The sequence below is a fragment of the Entelurus aequoreus genome, linkage group LG20 (genome assembly GCF_033978785.1).
Source record: "Entelurus aequoreus isolate RoL-2023_Sb linkage group LG20, RoL_Eaeq_v1.1, whole genome shotgun sequence".
Lineage (NCBI taxonomy): Eukaryota > Metazoa > Chordata > Actinopteri > Syngnathiformes > Syngnathidae > Entelurus > Entelurus aequoreus.
In genome coordinates this window covers 33,631,453-33,648,023 of record NC_084750.1, presented here as the reverse complement: position 1 = coordinate 33,648,023, position 16,571 = coordinate 33,631,453, and the positions used below count along the sequence as shown (strand labels likewise).

The 16,571-nt window shown below is 42.3% G+C and overlaps 1 protein-coding gene across 1 annotated transcript in view; it reads right to left on the bottom strand.

Annotated features, from left to right (window-relative positions):
- The window catches only part of ext1b (exostosin glycosyltransferase 1b), a 380,067-nt gene extending 378,417 nt beyond the window's left edge, over positions 1 to 1,650 (bottom strand). The window contains exon 1 of the mRNA XM_062029979.1: positions 18 to 1,650. Coding sequence (XP_061885963.1) covers positions 18 to 958 — 941 coding nt within the window. The 5' untranslated portion in view covers positions 959 to 1,650. The remainder of the gene's footprint in view (positions 1 to 17) is intronic.
- Between the last annotated feature and the right edge of the window lie 14,921 nt (positions 1,651 to 16,571).

The window sequence follows — 16,571 nt, the reverse complement described above, 5'->3', positions numbered from 1 at the left end:
GGTGCATCCAAACTCACCTGTCGTATTCCGCGTTGTCCTTATCACAGCGCGCGTCCTTGTGCTTCTGCCAGTCTTTGCCATGCTTGCAGGTGGTGAGCAGCACCACGTCTTCCGCGTTGTGGACGTGATATAAGGCATTCCTGGTGTCCGAACCGATACCGGTGAGATAGCGCTTCCCCTTGAAAACGAGCATGTACTTTCGAAACGGCGGGATGGTGTTGTATTTAAGGTAGCCCCTTTCTCCGCCGGTCCTCGGGTGCTCCTTGGAGAAAAGCGGGATGGAGACGTCGAAGTTGGGTCTGAAGTTCTCGGTCCCGATACTGGCCTTGGCCAGCATCGCCTGGCCAATGTCGAAGCCCAAGTCTTCCGTGTAGTCCGGCCAAGTCCCGGAATATAAGTTAAATATGAGATGGTTCCTGCCATCGTTCCACAGGGGCAAGTTCTGGATCTTGGTCTTCAGGTTGTGGACGTACTGTGGAGACAGCTGGTCCCTGTCAAGGGTATCCAAGCTCAGCACAAACAGACACGCCTGACTCGGGTCTGAGGTGTAAAACCTGGACCCTTCGATAGTGGCCAAAATGTTCTGATAACTCTCAGATATCTTCTCTCCCTTCTGCTGCGGGTAAACATAAACTTTGAATCCAGTCTTTTTACACAGAGAAAAGTCAAAACATGAGTCCATCCGGCACCGCTTGCCTTTGTAAACACTGGTGTTCACCACCCGCTTCTGCCTCACAGACGTGTGCAGGTTGGACTCATCGGTGTCGGTGTGGTCCCACGCCACGAAGGGGTGTAAAGGGTCCGAGAAGTGAGGCCAGGGGTGGTCGGGTCGGTACCCATGACGGCTGATATCATGCCGGTGCCTGCTCGCTGCGGGAAGCGGCACCGCTCCGAGGTAGAGGAGCACCAGACAAGCCCCGGCCGAGAGCAGGATCAGGTAGCGTTTTTTGGCCTGCATGTGTCCTGGGAACAGACGCGACTTTTTCGGGGAATAAGATCAGCAAAGTGGGCCGGAGTGAGGCTCTCAGCAACCCCGGTGACACGGCTCCATCCTCCGGATCCCCGGCCTCCCTTCTGCGTATTCGGTGCCCAAATGCAGAGATTGATCCGGCGCATGTGGGCGATTTTTTTTAAAAGTGTGGTCGGTGGACTTCCAGCATGTCCAAAGAGGCTGGGTGCACCTCAAAAAAAGACACCCGAACCCCGGTGGGTCACAATGTCTTCCACGCTCGCGGTTCCAATGGAAAAGTGTCCGTCTGGGAAGTCGCTCCCCTGCGGGCAAAAAAAAAAAAAAAAGAAGCCCGGCGGAGAGGTTAGATGTTTAACTCGGCGGAACACATCGGGAAAGAGTGTGAAAAGCCCCCCGCTCCGATACGAGCGTCTCGGCGTGATAGCTCCCCTTCCCCCGGATCACTCCATGGTCCCTCCGTTCAGCCGCACCGGCATAACCTGACGAATCCTCGCATTTCTCTCCCCGCCGACCGAGACGGGCTGAGACCGAAAAACAAAGCTCATTCGCCGCGCCAAGTTCTAAAATAATGCCCTCCGGAGAAAGAAAAAAAAAGATGGAATTCCTCAGTCCCACTGACCGATTTCCGAGTGCTCGGTTGTTCCGTTTGTGAGTCGCTAACATTCCGATCCCGACACGACGGCGACTGACGTGACGTCACATCGACGCTACCCAGCCCGCCGCTGATTGGTCAGTGTGACAGCGGATAGGGCGGGACTTGGGGGGAACGCAGCCAATCACGAGCCGAGTGCTCCGCATGTGCAAATCATCTAATTGTAAAGCCATTGGGGTTGTTTGGGAAGATGCCAGGGGCCATGACACCCTCTGCTCAGTTCACAAGTTGCAGGCGTCATGTTTGCATTCTTCCGAACTGAATCAAACCATTTTTGAAATATTCGCTTCCTGTTGATTTTATGTATTTATTTACAGACATACATAGTTTTGTATTTCATTACAGTTTATTTTGTAAATATCAGAGTCTGTTCTGCAAAAAGTTCATCCCTACGAGCACACAGGGACCCACAATTAAAATATACATCATCATCCATCCATTTTCCTCCAATTATCCGAGGTCGGGTCGCGGGGGCAGCAGCCTAAGCAGAGAAGCCCAGACTTCCCTCTCCCCAGCCACTTCGTCCAGCTCCTCCTCATATAATATACAAAATACAATACAATAAATTTAAAAATCTACCCACCAAATACCCATTTACAATTTAATTTATAAATTAAAAAAGGAATCTTTAAATCCACCAAATCAGTCTCAATATCCTATTATTCAAATTTGGTTAAAAGGTTGCATCTTCAAATAATATACAAAATACAATACAATAAATTAAAAAATCTTCCCACCAAATACCCATTTACAATTTCATTTATAAATAAAAAATCACTGCGGATGTTGTGGATCGGTGGAGGGAATACTTCGAAGACCTCCTCAATCCCACCAACACGTCTTCCTATGAGGAAGCCGTGCCTGGGGAATCTGTGGTGGGCTCTCCTATTTCTGGGGCTGAGGTTGCTGAGGTAGTTAAAAAGCTCCTCGGTGGCAAGGCCCCGGGGGTGGACTCTGGATGCTGTGGGGCTGTCTTGGTTGACAAGACTCTGCAGCATCGCGTGGACATCGGGGGCGGTACCTCTGGATTGGCAGACCGGGGTGGTGGTTCCTCTCTTTAAGAAGGGGAACCGGAGGGTGTGTTCTAACTATCGTGGGATCACACTCCTCAGCCTTCCCGGTAAGGTCTATTCGGGTGTGCTGGAGAGGAGGCTACGCCGGATAGTCGAACCTCGGATTCAGGAGGAACAGTGTGGTTTTCGTCCTGGTCGTGGAACTGTGGACCAACTCTATACTCTCGGCAGGGTCCTTGAGGGTGCATGGGAGTTTGCCCAACCAGTCTACATGTGTTTTGTGGACTTGGAGAAGGTATTCGACCGTGTCCCTCGGGAAGTCCTGTGGGGAGTGCTCAGAGAGTATGGGGTATCGGACTGTTTGATTGTGGCGGTCCGCTCCCTGTATGATCAGTGCCAGAGTTTGGTCTGCATTGCCGGCAGTAAGTCGTACACGTTTCCAGTGAAGGTTGGACTCCGCCAAGGCTGCCCTTTGTCACCGATTCTGTTCATAACTTTTATGGACAGAATTTCTAGGCGCAGTCAAGGCGTTGAGGGGATCTGGTTTGGTGGCTGCAGGATTAGGTCTCTGCTTTTTGCAGATGATGTGGTCCTGATGGCTTCATCTGGCCAGGATCTTCAGCTCTCGCTGGATCGGTTCGCAGCTGAGTGTGAAGCGACTGGGATGAGAATCAGCACCTCCAAGTCCGAGTCCATGGTTCTCGCCCGGAAAAGGGTGGAGTGCCATCTCCGGGTTGCGGAGGAGACCCTGCCCCAAGTGGAGGAGTTCAAGTACCTTGGAGTCTTGTTCACGAGTGAGGGAAAAGTGGATCGTGAGATCGACAGGCGGATCGTTGCAGCGTCTTCAGTAATGCGGACGCTGTATCGATCCGTTGTGGTGAAGAAGGAGCTGAGCCGGAAGGCAAAGCTCTCAATTTACCGGTCGATCTACGTTCCCATCCTCACCTATGGTCATGAGCTTTGGGTTATGACCGAAAGGACAAGATCACGGGTACAAGCGGCCGAAATGAGTTTCCTCCGCCGGGTGGCGGGGCTCTCCCTTAGAGATAGGGTGAGAAGCTCTGCCATCCGGGGGGAGCTCAAAGTAAAGCCGCTGCTCCTCCACATCGAGAGGAGCCAGTTGAGGTGGTTCGGGCATCTGGTCAGGATGCCACCCGAACGCCTCCCTAGGGAGGTGTTTAGGGCACGTCCGACCGGTAGGAGGCCACGGGGAAGACCCAGGACACGTTGGGAAGACTATGTCTCCCGGCTGGCCTGGGAACGCCTCGGGATCCCCCGGGAAGAGCTGGACGAAGTGGCTGGGGAGAGGGAAGTCTGGGTTTCCCTGCTTAGGCTGCTGCCCCCGCGACCCGACCTCGGATAAGCGGAAGAAGATGGATGGATGGATGGATGGAAATAAAAAAGGAATCTTTAAATCCACCAAATCTGTCTCAATATCTTATTATTCAAATTTGGTTAAAAGGTTGCATCTTGAAGATCTGCAATAATCTCATCATACATTACAGAGGTCAAGACCAAAATTTTGTGACTAGTGTGTATTCCTCAACCATGAGGGGTGTGTTAACAAATTTTGCTTAAAACGTTTTTTAAAAATGTTTAAAGAATTTAATTATTTTATAAAGCTATCAATCTCATTCCAGATCATCCTTCATCCTTTACTGGCAGAAAAGCATACATTTGTTACTGTGATTATTTTGTATAATATGACCACTTGCATGATCTAAGAATGTATCCTCAACTATAGTATTGTTCTCGTATTTTTATTAACATACAGGCGAAATTGGGGCCCTATGCAGAAATGTATTTGCCCTCCCTTCCCATCAGATTTTTTTTCACACTTTTATTTATGTGAAACCATTGTTATACTTTTTTTTTAATCAAACTTGAATTCAATTTGATGCATGTTTTAATAAATTAATATTTATTTTTTAATGCTCAGTGGCCTTGTGGTTAGAGTGTCCGCCCTGAGATCGGTAGGTCGTGAGTTCAAACCCCGGCCGAGTCATACCAAAGACTATAAAAATGGGACCCATTACCTCCCTGCTTGGCACTCAGCATCAAGGGTTGGAATTGGGGGTTAAATCACCAAAAATGATTCCCGGGCGCGGCCACCGCTGCTGCTCACTGCTCCCCTCACCTCCCAGGTGTAGAGGATAATCTCACCACACCTAGTGTGTGTGTGACAATCATTGGTACTTTACTTTAATTATTTTTAAATGTAATACAATTAATATTACATTACAATTATTATGCGTGGCGAAGTTGGTAGAGTGGCCGTGCCAGCAATCGGAGGGTTGCTGGTTACTGGGGTTCAATCCCCACCTTCTACCATCCAAGTCACGTCCGTTGTGTCCTTGGGCAAGACACTTCACCCTTGCTCCTGATGGCTGCTGGTTAGCGCCTTGCATGGCAGCTCCCGCCATCAGTGTGTGAATGTGTGTGTGAATGGGTGAATGTGGAAATACTGTCAAAGCGCTTTGAGTACCTTGAAGGTAGAAAAGCGCTATACAAGTATAACCCATTTATCATTTATTTATTTATTATTAATAATTAAAACAATATTAAAGTGGGATACATTGTTCAATTATTTATTAATTAATTTTAAGTGCAAACTAATTAGGCGTTATGTTTGCATTCTTCCAAACTGAATCAAACCATTTTTGAAATGTTCGCTTCCTACTGGTTCATCCTTTACTGACCGAAAAGTTACTGTTCAATCAATTAATCAATCAATCAATCAATCAATCAATGTTTATTTATATAGCCCTAAATCACAAGTGTCTCAAAGGGCTGCACAAGCCACAACGACATCCTTGGTACAGAGCCCACATAAGGGCAAGGAAAAACTCACCCCAGTGGGACGTCGATGTGAATGACTATGAGAAACCTTGGAGAGGACCGCATATGTGGGTAAACCCCCCCCCCCCCCCCCCCCGCCCCCAGGGGAGACCGAAAGCAATGGATGTCGAGTCTGTTACTGTGATTATTTTGTATAATACGACCACTTGCATTATCTAAGAACGTATCCTCAATTATAGTATTGTTCTCGTATTTTTAATAACATACAGGCTAAATTGGGGCCTTATGCAGAAATGTGTTTTCCCTCCTCCCCATCACATTTTTTTTCACACTTTTATTTGTGAAACCATTTTTATACTTTTTTTTTTTTTTGCAAAAATATTTTATTGAATTTCACAGTCAAAATCACATTTGACAATCATACTTTGCTCACTCGGACCCTTCATACATGCACACATCCACTCATCACATGCACGCTTGAGGAGAGAGGTGCACTTGGGCTTTAACAACTCAAGGTTTACAGTATAGACAGTATTAGAAAAAGTACCCAGATATTGTATATATCCATCCATCCTGCACTGGCTCAGGATCAGCAGACGATCCAGACCATAGCAAGATGGATGAATATTCCTCGGCATCAAGGATCCTCAGGAAGTGATCACTGGATCACCTCCTGGGTGTCATTTCTGTGTGATCATGTTTTGTTTTGGTTATGTTCGGTTTGGTTTTTGGACTCTTTGTGCACTCTTGTTTGTTTTGTCACCATAGCGACCCATTAGTTTCACCTGTCTCACGTTTTGCACTCGCGCACCTGTCACTAATCATGTCGGTATTATTTAAGCTTTCAGTTTGCCAGGCAGTCTGTCTGGCGACATTACCTCCTTGACACCCATGTTACCTGATTATACCTCTGAAATCCATGCCATAGTTCCCCGTGTTCCAAGTAAGTTTTTGTTTATTGTCCATAGTTTTGCCTTTGTGGTAGTTTTTGTTTCTTAGCCAAGTATATCTCCGCCTTGAGCGCGCCTTTTGTTTGTCCCTTTTTATAGTCATTATTAAATCATGTACCTACCTTCATCCGATGTCCACTCCAACTATTCTTGCATCTCGGGAAAACGAACAACCCACAGTCCTCGTCCTGACACTGGGGACCTCTCCACCGTTCACACTTAAAAAAAAAAAAGAAGAAAGTCCCATTTTCGTGGCTTGATCAGATGCAAAAAAAATCAAGTAAACTGTGACAAAACCATATCAAAAGTGACACAAAAAAGCAATGGTAGTGTGGGAGCAATACAAAAAATAATAATAATAAAAAAGGAATAAAACTAACCCTTCTTCTTTTTATACTTTTTTAAATCAAACTTCAATCACATTGTATGCATGTTTTGTACAAACTGTACATTATTAATCAAAATAAATTAATCTTTATTATTAAATTTTTAATACAATTAATATTACATTACAATTATTATTAATAATTAAAACAAAATTCATTAAAGTGGGATACATTGTTCAGTTATTGATTCATTAATTTCAAGTGCAAACAAATTATTTTAACATAATCAAAACATTAATTCATCAACCTTCCAAAAACAAACAGTTGGGATTTGAACCCAGTATCTCTGCCTTACAGATTTGTGCTAAGGCAAACCTGGGCAAATATTTTGACTCGGTGGCCAAATTTAGAGAAAAAAAGGTGTCTGGAGACCGGTATATCGATTTTTAGGAATACTAATACAAAACCTCACAATAATGTCTGATTGAATGCTAAAAACGTTATGACAGACCACCTTAAAAAAACAGAATGAAATTTTACATTTTTTTACTGAATGAGACACCCAGAATGTACATGAAAATAAAGAATGTGGGATTTACAATATTAACTATGACCGATAAAACACTGAATATTGACCACCCCCTCGATCGACATATTTTACAATCAAGCAAAACGCAACAACAATGCAACAAACAGCGTAAAATTAACGCAAAGGGTAAAAAAAAACAAATCACACCTGCAATCTGATATATCTGATATATCATTAGGCTTTAGAACAGGGGTGTCAAACTCAAATACAGAGTGGGCCAAAATTTAAAACTGAACAAAGCCGCGGGCCAAGGTTGAACAAATTAACCTTTTAGTAGGGACCCAAACAAGTTTTGCATTGAATATTGAACAAGAAAGGCTCATATAACTTTATAGTGACATGCAAAATCGAGTTTCAAATAATAATAATAATAATTAAAAAATATCAATGGCATATCAAATACAATTTAAATAAAAATTGAATGCCTCTTTTCTATTTGCAGCCTTCTGAGGTAAATATCCACATTAACTTTTTCCACAGGCTAATACATTTGAAAATAAAATAACAATGAATAAACCAACCATTCAGGACTTTAAACTGCTCAGTTTGCAACACACGGATCTAATCTGATGTGCCCAAGCCAGATACCTGCCATCTTTTCCTGGATGCTAGTTCATTAATGTCAGGGCTCAGGCTTTGAGCTGAGGCAACCTTCATTATCGAACGAAGGTGTTCATCAGTCATACGTATCCTGTGAGACGTTTTTGTCATCTTCATTGAGAAGAAAAGTTGCTCACATAGATAAGTGCTGCCGAACATAGAGCAGTTTGAGCAACTTGGGTGCGGAGCTGAGGCATTGTGTCAGGGATTAATTGTGGAAACTGTGCGGCGCCAACAGCATCATACTTTGACTTCAGCGTGTCATCACACTGGAGTTCAATCAGCTCCATTTGGAGGTTAATTGGTGCTTTTTCCACATCAACTGCGAAGGGATTACTAAACAGTTCAAATCTACATTTCTGACCATCAAAGTCGCCAAATCGCCAGCTTAACTCAGCGCCGAGTACACTGAGTTTTTCAGCAAACTGTGCGCACACGGCGGTAGAGCATACTTGCCAACCCTCCCGAATTTCCCGGGAATTTCCCCTCCCGAAAATCTCCCGGGGCAACCATTCTCTCGTACTCCACCCGGACCACAGTCTTGGGGGCGTGCCTTAAAGGCACTGCCTTTAACGTCACGTCCGCTTTTCATCCATTCTAACAACGTGCCGGCCCAGTCACAAGATATGTGCAGCTTTTGTACGCACACACACAAGGCATACTTGATCAACAGCCATACAGGTTACACTGAGGGTGACCGTATAAACAACTTTAACACTGTTACAAATATGCGCCACACTGTGAACCCACACCAAACAAGAATGACAAACACATTTTGGGAGAACATCCGCACCTTAACACAACATAAACACAACAGAACAAATACCCAGAACCCTTTGCAGCACTAACTCTTCCGGGACGCTACAAAATTCCCCCCTCCTCCCCCCACACACACACACACACACACACCTACACACTTTGTAGCATGTGGCCCCCCGGCCCTTAATTTACCCAGGTCTGTGCTAAGGGGTGCGCTACGAACTAAATTCTCGGTCCCCAGACACAGGATTCCTAAAGGGCCCCCCTATCCCACCCTAGACCCAAGATCGCTGCCCCCACACACACTTTAAATCTTTACATGCAATAAAAACAAAGTCTCCAAGGCAGAAGTATCCAGTAACAAACACAATATCTGCATAATTTAACTTACTGCGTCATAAGCTTAACCTAATAAATTATTGTGGCCACTCGGTGTCACCCCCCCCCCCCCCCCCCCAAAAAAATACCACTCCACTTCAACTTAAAGACAGAAAAAGTCCATTCTAGACTGGTTAGTTTTCCATTGTTCTATTTTTGACCAATATCACTTGATAAATCCTTTGCTGACATTCCACACTATGAAATAACACAAATTAGGGATGTCCGATAATGGCTTTTTTGCCGATATCCGATATTGTCCAACTCTTAATTACCAATTCCAATATCAACCGATACCGATATATACAGTCGTGGAATTAAAACATTATTATGCCTAATTTGGACAACCAGGTATGGTGAAGATAAGGTCCTTTTTTTAAAAAAAAATCATTAAATAAAATAAGATGAATAAATTAAAACATTTTCTTGAATACAAAAAGAAAGTAAAACAATATAAAAACAGTTACATAGAAACTAGTAATTGATGAAAATGAGTAAAATTAACTGTTAAAGGTTAGTACTATTAGTGGACCAGCAGCACGCACAATCATGTGTGCCTACGGACTGTATCCCTTGCAGACTGTATTGATATATATTGATATATAATGTAGGAAGTGTATCTTGTGTTTTTTATGTTGATTTAATATATTTTTTTAAATAGATAAAAAAAATTAAAACAGCCGATACCGATAATAAAAAAAACAGATACCGATAATTTCCGATATTACATTTTAAAGCATTTATCGGCCGATAATATCGGCAGGCCGATTATTATCGGACATCCCAAATAAAAATATGTATGATTCCTCTGATATTGCATGGGATCATTATCAGTATCGGCCAATACACAAGGCTCCAGCATCGACGCGGAAGTGAAAAAGTTGTATCAGGACACCCCTGAAGCTCACACAATCGTCTGCAAGGCTAATTAGTTGCCATCTATCGTTGTTATTCGCGCTACATGAAGGAACTTTACGATTGACCTTTAGGCTATTTGTTTTCCATCCGTCCATCCATCTTCTTCCGCTTATCCGAGGTTTAGCACATTTTCACTTTGGCCCTTAGAGGCAAGAACATTTGGGCACCCCGGGTCGATTGTATTCTATCCTTATTGTACACATAAACCAATGGTTCTCAAACTTGTTTCACCAAGTACCACCTCGGAAAAAACTCTGCACGCACCACCATAATGACCAACACTAAAATACAGTAGCGTAGTAGGCTTACGTACTCATTAAAAACAAGGCCATGGTTTTATTCAACAAGTATATTTTATGTTTTAGGCCACTGTACTATTGCACACAGTTTAAACAGTGACACTTTTTGAATATAGGAAACTAAAACACTGTACCTTAATCAAGTGATTCTTTGTTTGAGAATCACTGCCATAAACATACAAACCCCGTTTCCATATGAGTTGGGAAATTGTGTTAGATGTAAATATAAACGGAATACAATGATTTGCAAATCATTTTAGTTGTTAAAAGGAAAGGCCATGTAACACAGTGGTGAACATGCCCTTTCCCAACTACTTTGGCACGTGTTGCAGCCATGAAATTCTAAGTTAATTATTATTTGCAAAAAAAAACAAAGTTTATGAGTTTGAACATCAAATATCTTGTCTTTGAAGTGCATTAAATTGAATATGGGTTGAAAAGGATTTGCAAATAATTTTATTCAGTTTATATTTACCTCTAACACAATTTCCCAACTCATATGGAAACAGGGTTTGTACACTGCAAACAGGTAAGTGGAATGCAACTGCCCAACTGAAAATACTTATAAAATATGAATAAAGCAGTAAAAATAGTTATCATATTGTAAAAATAATACTTCTGACAATGTCAGTCAAAACTAAGCGTAATTCTCTTAATAAAGCAATAATTTGGATACTGTTTTAGTCTTAGATATAATTGGCCAATAGAGATAAGAGGCCAATAATTTTGTTCAAAACGACATTACTGCTAATAGCATGTTGACACTAAGCCCATTAAAGTGATTCAACAAAAAGTTGCATTTAAAAAGTAAAAGTAAACAAATCACATGAAAAAAACACTTCAAGGTAACAGGAAGATTTTACACAGATTCTACAGAAAAACAAATGAGTGAACTTGCTTTTCACCTTCCTTTGGACTGCACAGGATTTCAATGATAAACCTTCCTCTGGACCACGTGGTATTCCATTTCATTTTCATTTTGTTAACCAGGTAAAAACTCCCTGAGATTAAAATCTCTTTTACAAGAGAAACCTGGAAACAGGTTTTCATAACACAAAAAACAACATTAAAAACAACAGCAGTTGCAAACTATAATAATAAAAAAAAAGTACAAATTACTCACAACAGTAACATAAAAAAAATAAGTAAAACATTTAATGTTTTAATACAAATAATTTTAAAACAAATTAAAAACAAGTACAGTGCCCAATATGGGCAAGTTACTCGGAAAATGTAGTAAGCTATACTCCAAGTTACTCTCGATTAAATGTAGCTAAGCCGCTGTTTTTCTACCTTTTTTGAGCCAAGGCACATTTTTTGCGTTGAAAAAATCCGGAGGCCCACCACCAGCAGAAATCATTTAAAAAATGAAACTCAGTTGACAATAAAAAATCGTTGTCGCAATTGTTGGATATGGCTTTAAAGCATAACCAAGTATGCATGAATATAGCTCTTGTCTCAAAGTAGGTGTACTGTCACCACCTGTCACATCACACCCTGACTTATTTGGAGGTTTTTGCTGTTTTCCTGTGCGTAGTGTTTTATTTCTTGTCTTGCGCTCCTATTTTGGTGGCTTTTTCTCTTTTTTTGGTATTTTCCTGTAGCAGTTTAATGTCTTCCTTTGAGCGATATTTCCCGCATCTATTTTGTTTTAGCAATCAATAATATTTCAGTTCTTTTTATCCTTCTTTGTGGGGACATTGTTGATTGTCATGTCATGTTCGGATGTACATTGTGGACGCCATCTTTGCTCCACAGTAAGTCTTTGCTGTCGTCCAGCATTCTGTTTTTGTTTACTTTGAAGCCAGTTCAGTTTTAGTTTCGTTCTGCATAGCCTTCCCTAACCTTCAATGCCTTTTCTTAGAGGCACTCACCTTTTGTTTATTTTTGGTTTAAGCTTTAGACACCTTTTTACCTGCACCCTGCCTCCCGCTGTTTCTGACATCTACAAAGCAATTAGCTACCGGCTGCCACCTACTGATATGGAAGAGTATTACACGGTTACTCTGTCGAGCTCTAGACAGCACCGACACTCAACAACAACACATCACTTGCAGACTGTAATTACTGGTTTGCAAAAAATATTTTTAAACGAAATAGGTGAAATTAGACAATCTCCCATGGCACACCAGACTGTATCTTGTATGAAAACACTGAGCTAAGCTACACAACAAAGTAGCTTGCTACATCAAAGCCACATTTAACAGCATTTAAATCTATAAGTCCACATGTATAATATCAATGTTAATGTAACTGAGAGTGTACAAATGGACCTAATAAGGGTCCATTACTATTAACTATCTGTCATTTAGCTGGAGACGCCCTATAACTACCCCTTGGGATCCCCGCACCTAGCTGCAGTAAAACTTTTCATAAACTCAACTCACCTTAATATTTGTTCCTGAATTTGTGTTTGACGTCTTAGATGAACAGAGCAGTTATGATTTAAAAATACAAAGTAAACAACTAAAAACTAAAGTTTTGGATAGGGATATCCGATAATGGCTTTTTGCCGATATCCGATATTGTCCAACTCTTAATTACCGATACCGATATCAACCGATACCGATATCAACCGATACCGATATATATAGTCATGGAATTAACACATTATTATGCCTAATTTGGACAACCAGGTATGGTGAAGATAAGGTCCTTTTTAAAAAAAATAATCAAATAAAATAAGATAAATAAATTAAAAACATTTTCTTGAATAAAAAATAAAGTAAAACAATATGAAAACAATTACATAGAAACTAGTAATTAATGAAAGTGAGTAAAATTAACTGTTAAAGGTTAGTACTTTTAGTGGACCAGCAGCACGCACAATCATGTGTGCTTACGGACTGTATCCCTTGCAGACTGTATTGATATATATTGATATATAATGTAGGAACCATAATATTAATAACAGAAAGAAACAACCCTTTTGTGTGAATGAGTGTAAATGGGGGAGGGTTTTTTTTGGGTTGGTGTACTAATTGTAAGTGTATCTTGTGTTTTTTTATGTTGATTTAATAAAAAAAACAAACAAACAAAAAAAATAAAGATACCGATACCGATAATAAAAAAAACTATACCAATAATTCCTGATATTACATTTTAAAGCATTTATCGGCCGATAATATCGGCAGTCCGATATTATCGGACATCTCTAGTTTTGGACGTTGTCATATCTAAACACATATATTTGTCAAAATATGGCTAAGGACACAGATTATTGTGGGTTTTCTGCACGTCGTCTTCATCACTAAAGGAAAAATCTAATTTGCGGGAGAGAATTTGTCTGCCATTTTGAAGTATGTTTTTTTTTTTTTTTTTTTTTGAGTCGTCAGCTTGTAGCGTCCCTCTGTCTCCGACTTCCTCATTGTCATGTGACATGAATGTATGATTGGTATAATTTAGCTTTAATAGTTTCGATGACCCGCCTTATCTTGCCACAGATTGGCCAGTTTCGCCCTAACCTTAACCAATTGTGACTCGTCAAACGAACACCAACCAATCATCATTGATAATCTCCGTATGTATGGATGTTCTCATTCATCCACGTCATTGTATTTTCTACATATTTTTTTTTTGGCCTGGATTAACAGTCCATTTTGTCTCTTTGTAGCTTGTAGCTTTGATGTAAACTACCGAGGTATATGGGTCTAAAAGTAGCTAAGGTACAGGAAAAGCTACTCGTTAAAAAAGTTCAAAGCTACCTCCAAGCTACCGGAAATTGTAGTTAAGCTATGTAATTTAGCTACATGTAGCTTGTTACTGCCCATCACTGAGAATCCTTTACATTTCCACATTTTCCAGAGGGTAATTTGTTTGGGTAACAGGACTGAGTGAAAACCCAGGGAAAGAACTCAAGTGTGAATTTTACTACATTTGTTTTCTCTTTCTTTTAATTCAGAGAATTAAGGAATGAAAAAAAAAATTCTGAAGATTTAAATGATGATCCAAGTGGAGGAGTTCAAGTACCTCGGAGTCTTGTTCACGAGTGAGGGAAGAGTGGATCGTGAGGTCGACAGGCGGATCGGTGCGGCGTCTTCAGTAATACGGACGCTGTTTCGATCCGTTGTGGTGAAGAAGGAGCTGAGCCAGAAGGCAAAGCTCTCAATTTACCGGTCGATCCAGGTTCCCATCCTCACCTATGGTCATGAGCTTTGGGTAATGACCGAAAGGACAAGATCACGGGTACAAGCGGCCGAAATGAGCTTCCTCCGCCGGGTGGTGGGGCTCTCCCTTAGAGATAGGGTGAGAAGCTCTGCCCTCCAGGAGGAGTTCAAACTAAAGTCGCTGCTCCTCCACATCGAGAGGAGCCAGATGAGGTGGTTTGGGCATCTGCTCACGATGCCACCCGAACGCCTCCCTAGGGAGGTGTTTCGGGCACGTCCAACCGGTAGGAGGCCACGGGGAAGACCCAGGACACGTTGGGAAGACTATGTCTCCCGGCTGGCCTGGGAACGCCTCGGGATCCCCCGGGAAGAGCTGGACGAAGTGGCTGGGGGAGAGGGAAGTCTGGGCTTCCCTGCTTAGACTGCTGCCCCCGCGACCCGACCTCGGATAAGCAGAAGAAGATGGATGGATGGATTTAAATTATTATATTTAATGGTGAAATCAAATTTTAGGACGCAGGCAGATGCAACAAATGCCATTTTTCCAGTGTTCAAGTTAGTTAAATTTTCTAACATTTGTTTTTTATTATGTATGCAATCTGATTAATGTGTAGGATATAAAAAGAGGAAGAAAAAAACATATTCCACAGTTCAATCAATCAATCAATCAATCAATGTTTATTTATATAGCCCTAAATCACAAGTGTCTCAAAGGGCTGTACAAGCCACAACGACATCCTCGGTACAGAGCCCACATACGGGCAAGGAAAAACTCACCCCAGTGGGACGTCGGTGAATGACTATGAGAAACCTTGGAGAGGACCGCATATGTGGGTAACCCCCCCCCCTCTAGGGGAGACCGAAAGCAACGGATGTCGAGTGGGTCTGACATAACATTGTGAAAGTCCAGTCCACAGTGGATCCAACACATCAGCGGGAGTCCGGTCCACAGCGGGGCCAACAGGAAACCATCCCGAGCGGAGACGGGTCAGCAGCGCAGAGATGTCCCCAACCGATGCACAGGCTAGTGGTCCACCCGGGGTCCCGGCTCTGGACAGCCAGCACTTCATCCATGGCCACCGGACCTATGCAACTCCCCCTCGCAAGGGACAGGGGAGAAGAGGAGAGAAGAAAAGAAACGGCAGATCAACTGGTCTAAAAAAGGAGGGGTCTATTTAAAGGCTAGATTATACAAATGAGTTTTAAGATGGGACTTAAATGCTTCTACTGAGGTAGCATCTCTAACTGTTACCGGGAGGGCATTCCAGAGTACTGGAGCCCGAATAGAAAACGCTCTATAGCCCGCAGACTTTTTTTTGGCTCTGGGAATCACTAATAAGCCGGAGTTCTTTGAACGCAGATTTCTTGTCGGGACATATGGTACAATACGATCGGCGAGATAGGCTGGAGCTAAACCGTGTAATATTTTATACGTAAGTAGTAAAACCTTAAAGTCGCATCTTAAGTGCACAGGAAGCCAGTGCAGGTGAGCCAGTATAGGCGTAATATGATCAAACTTTCTTGTTTTTGTCAAAAGCCTTGCAGCCGCATTTTGTACCAACTGTAATCTTTTAATGCTAGACATAGGGAGGCCCGAAAATAATACGTTACAGTAATCGAGACGAGACGTAACGAACGCATGAATAATGATCTCAGCGTCGCTAGTGGACAAGATGGAACGAATTTTAGCGATATTACGGAGATGAAAGAAGGCCGTTTTAGTAACACTCTTAATGTGTGACTCAAACGAGAGAGTTGGGTCGAAGATAATACCCAGATTCTTTACCGAGTCTCCTTGTTTAATTGTTTGGTTGTCAAATGTTAAGGTGGTATTATTAAATAGATGTTGGTGTCTAGCAGGACCGATAATCAGCATTTCCGTTTTCTTAGCGTTGAGTTGCAAAAAGTTAGCGGACATCCATTGTTTAATTTCATTAAGACACGCCTCCAGCTGACTACAGTCCGGCGTGTTGGTCAGCTTTAGGGGCATGTTGAGTTGAGTGTCATCAGCATAACAGTGAAAGCTAACACCGTACTTGCGTATGATGTCACCTAGCGGCAGCATGTAAATACTAAAGAGTGCAGGGCCAAGAACCGAACCCTGGGGAACTCCGCACGTTACCTTGACATAGTCCGAGGTCACATTGTTATGGGAGACGCACTGCATCCTGTCAGTAAGATAAGAGTTAAACCAAGACAAGGCTAAGTCTGA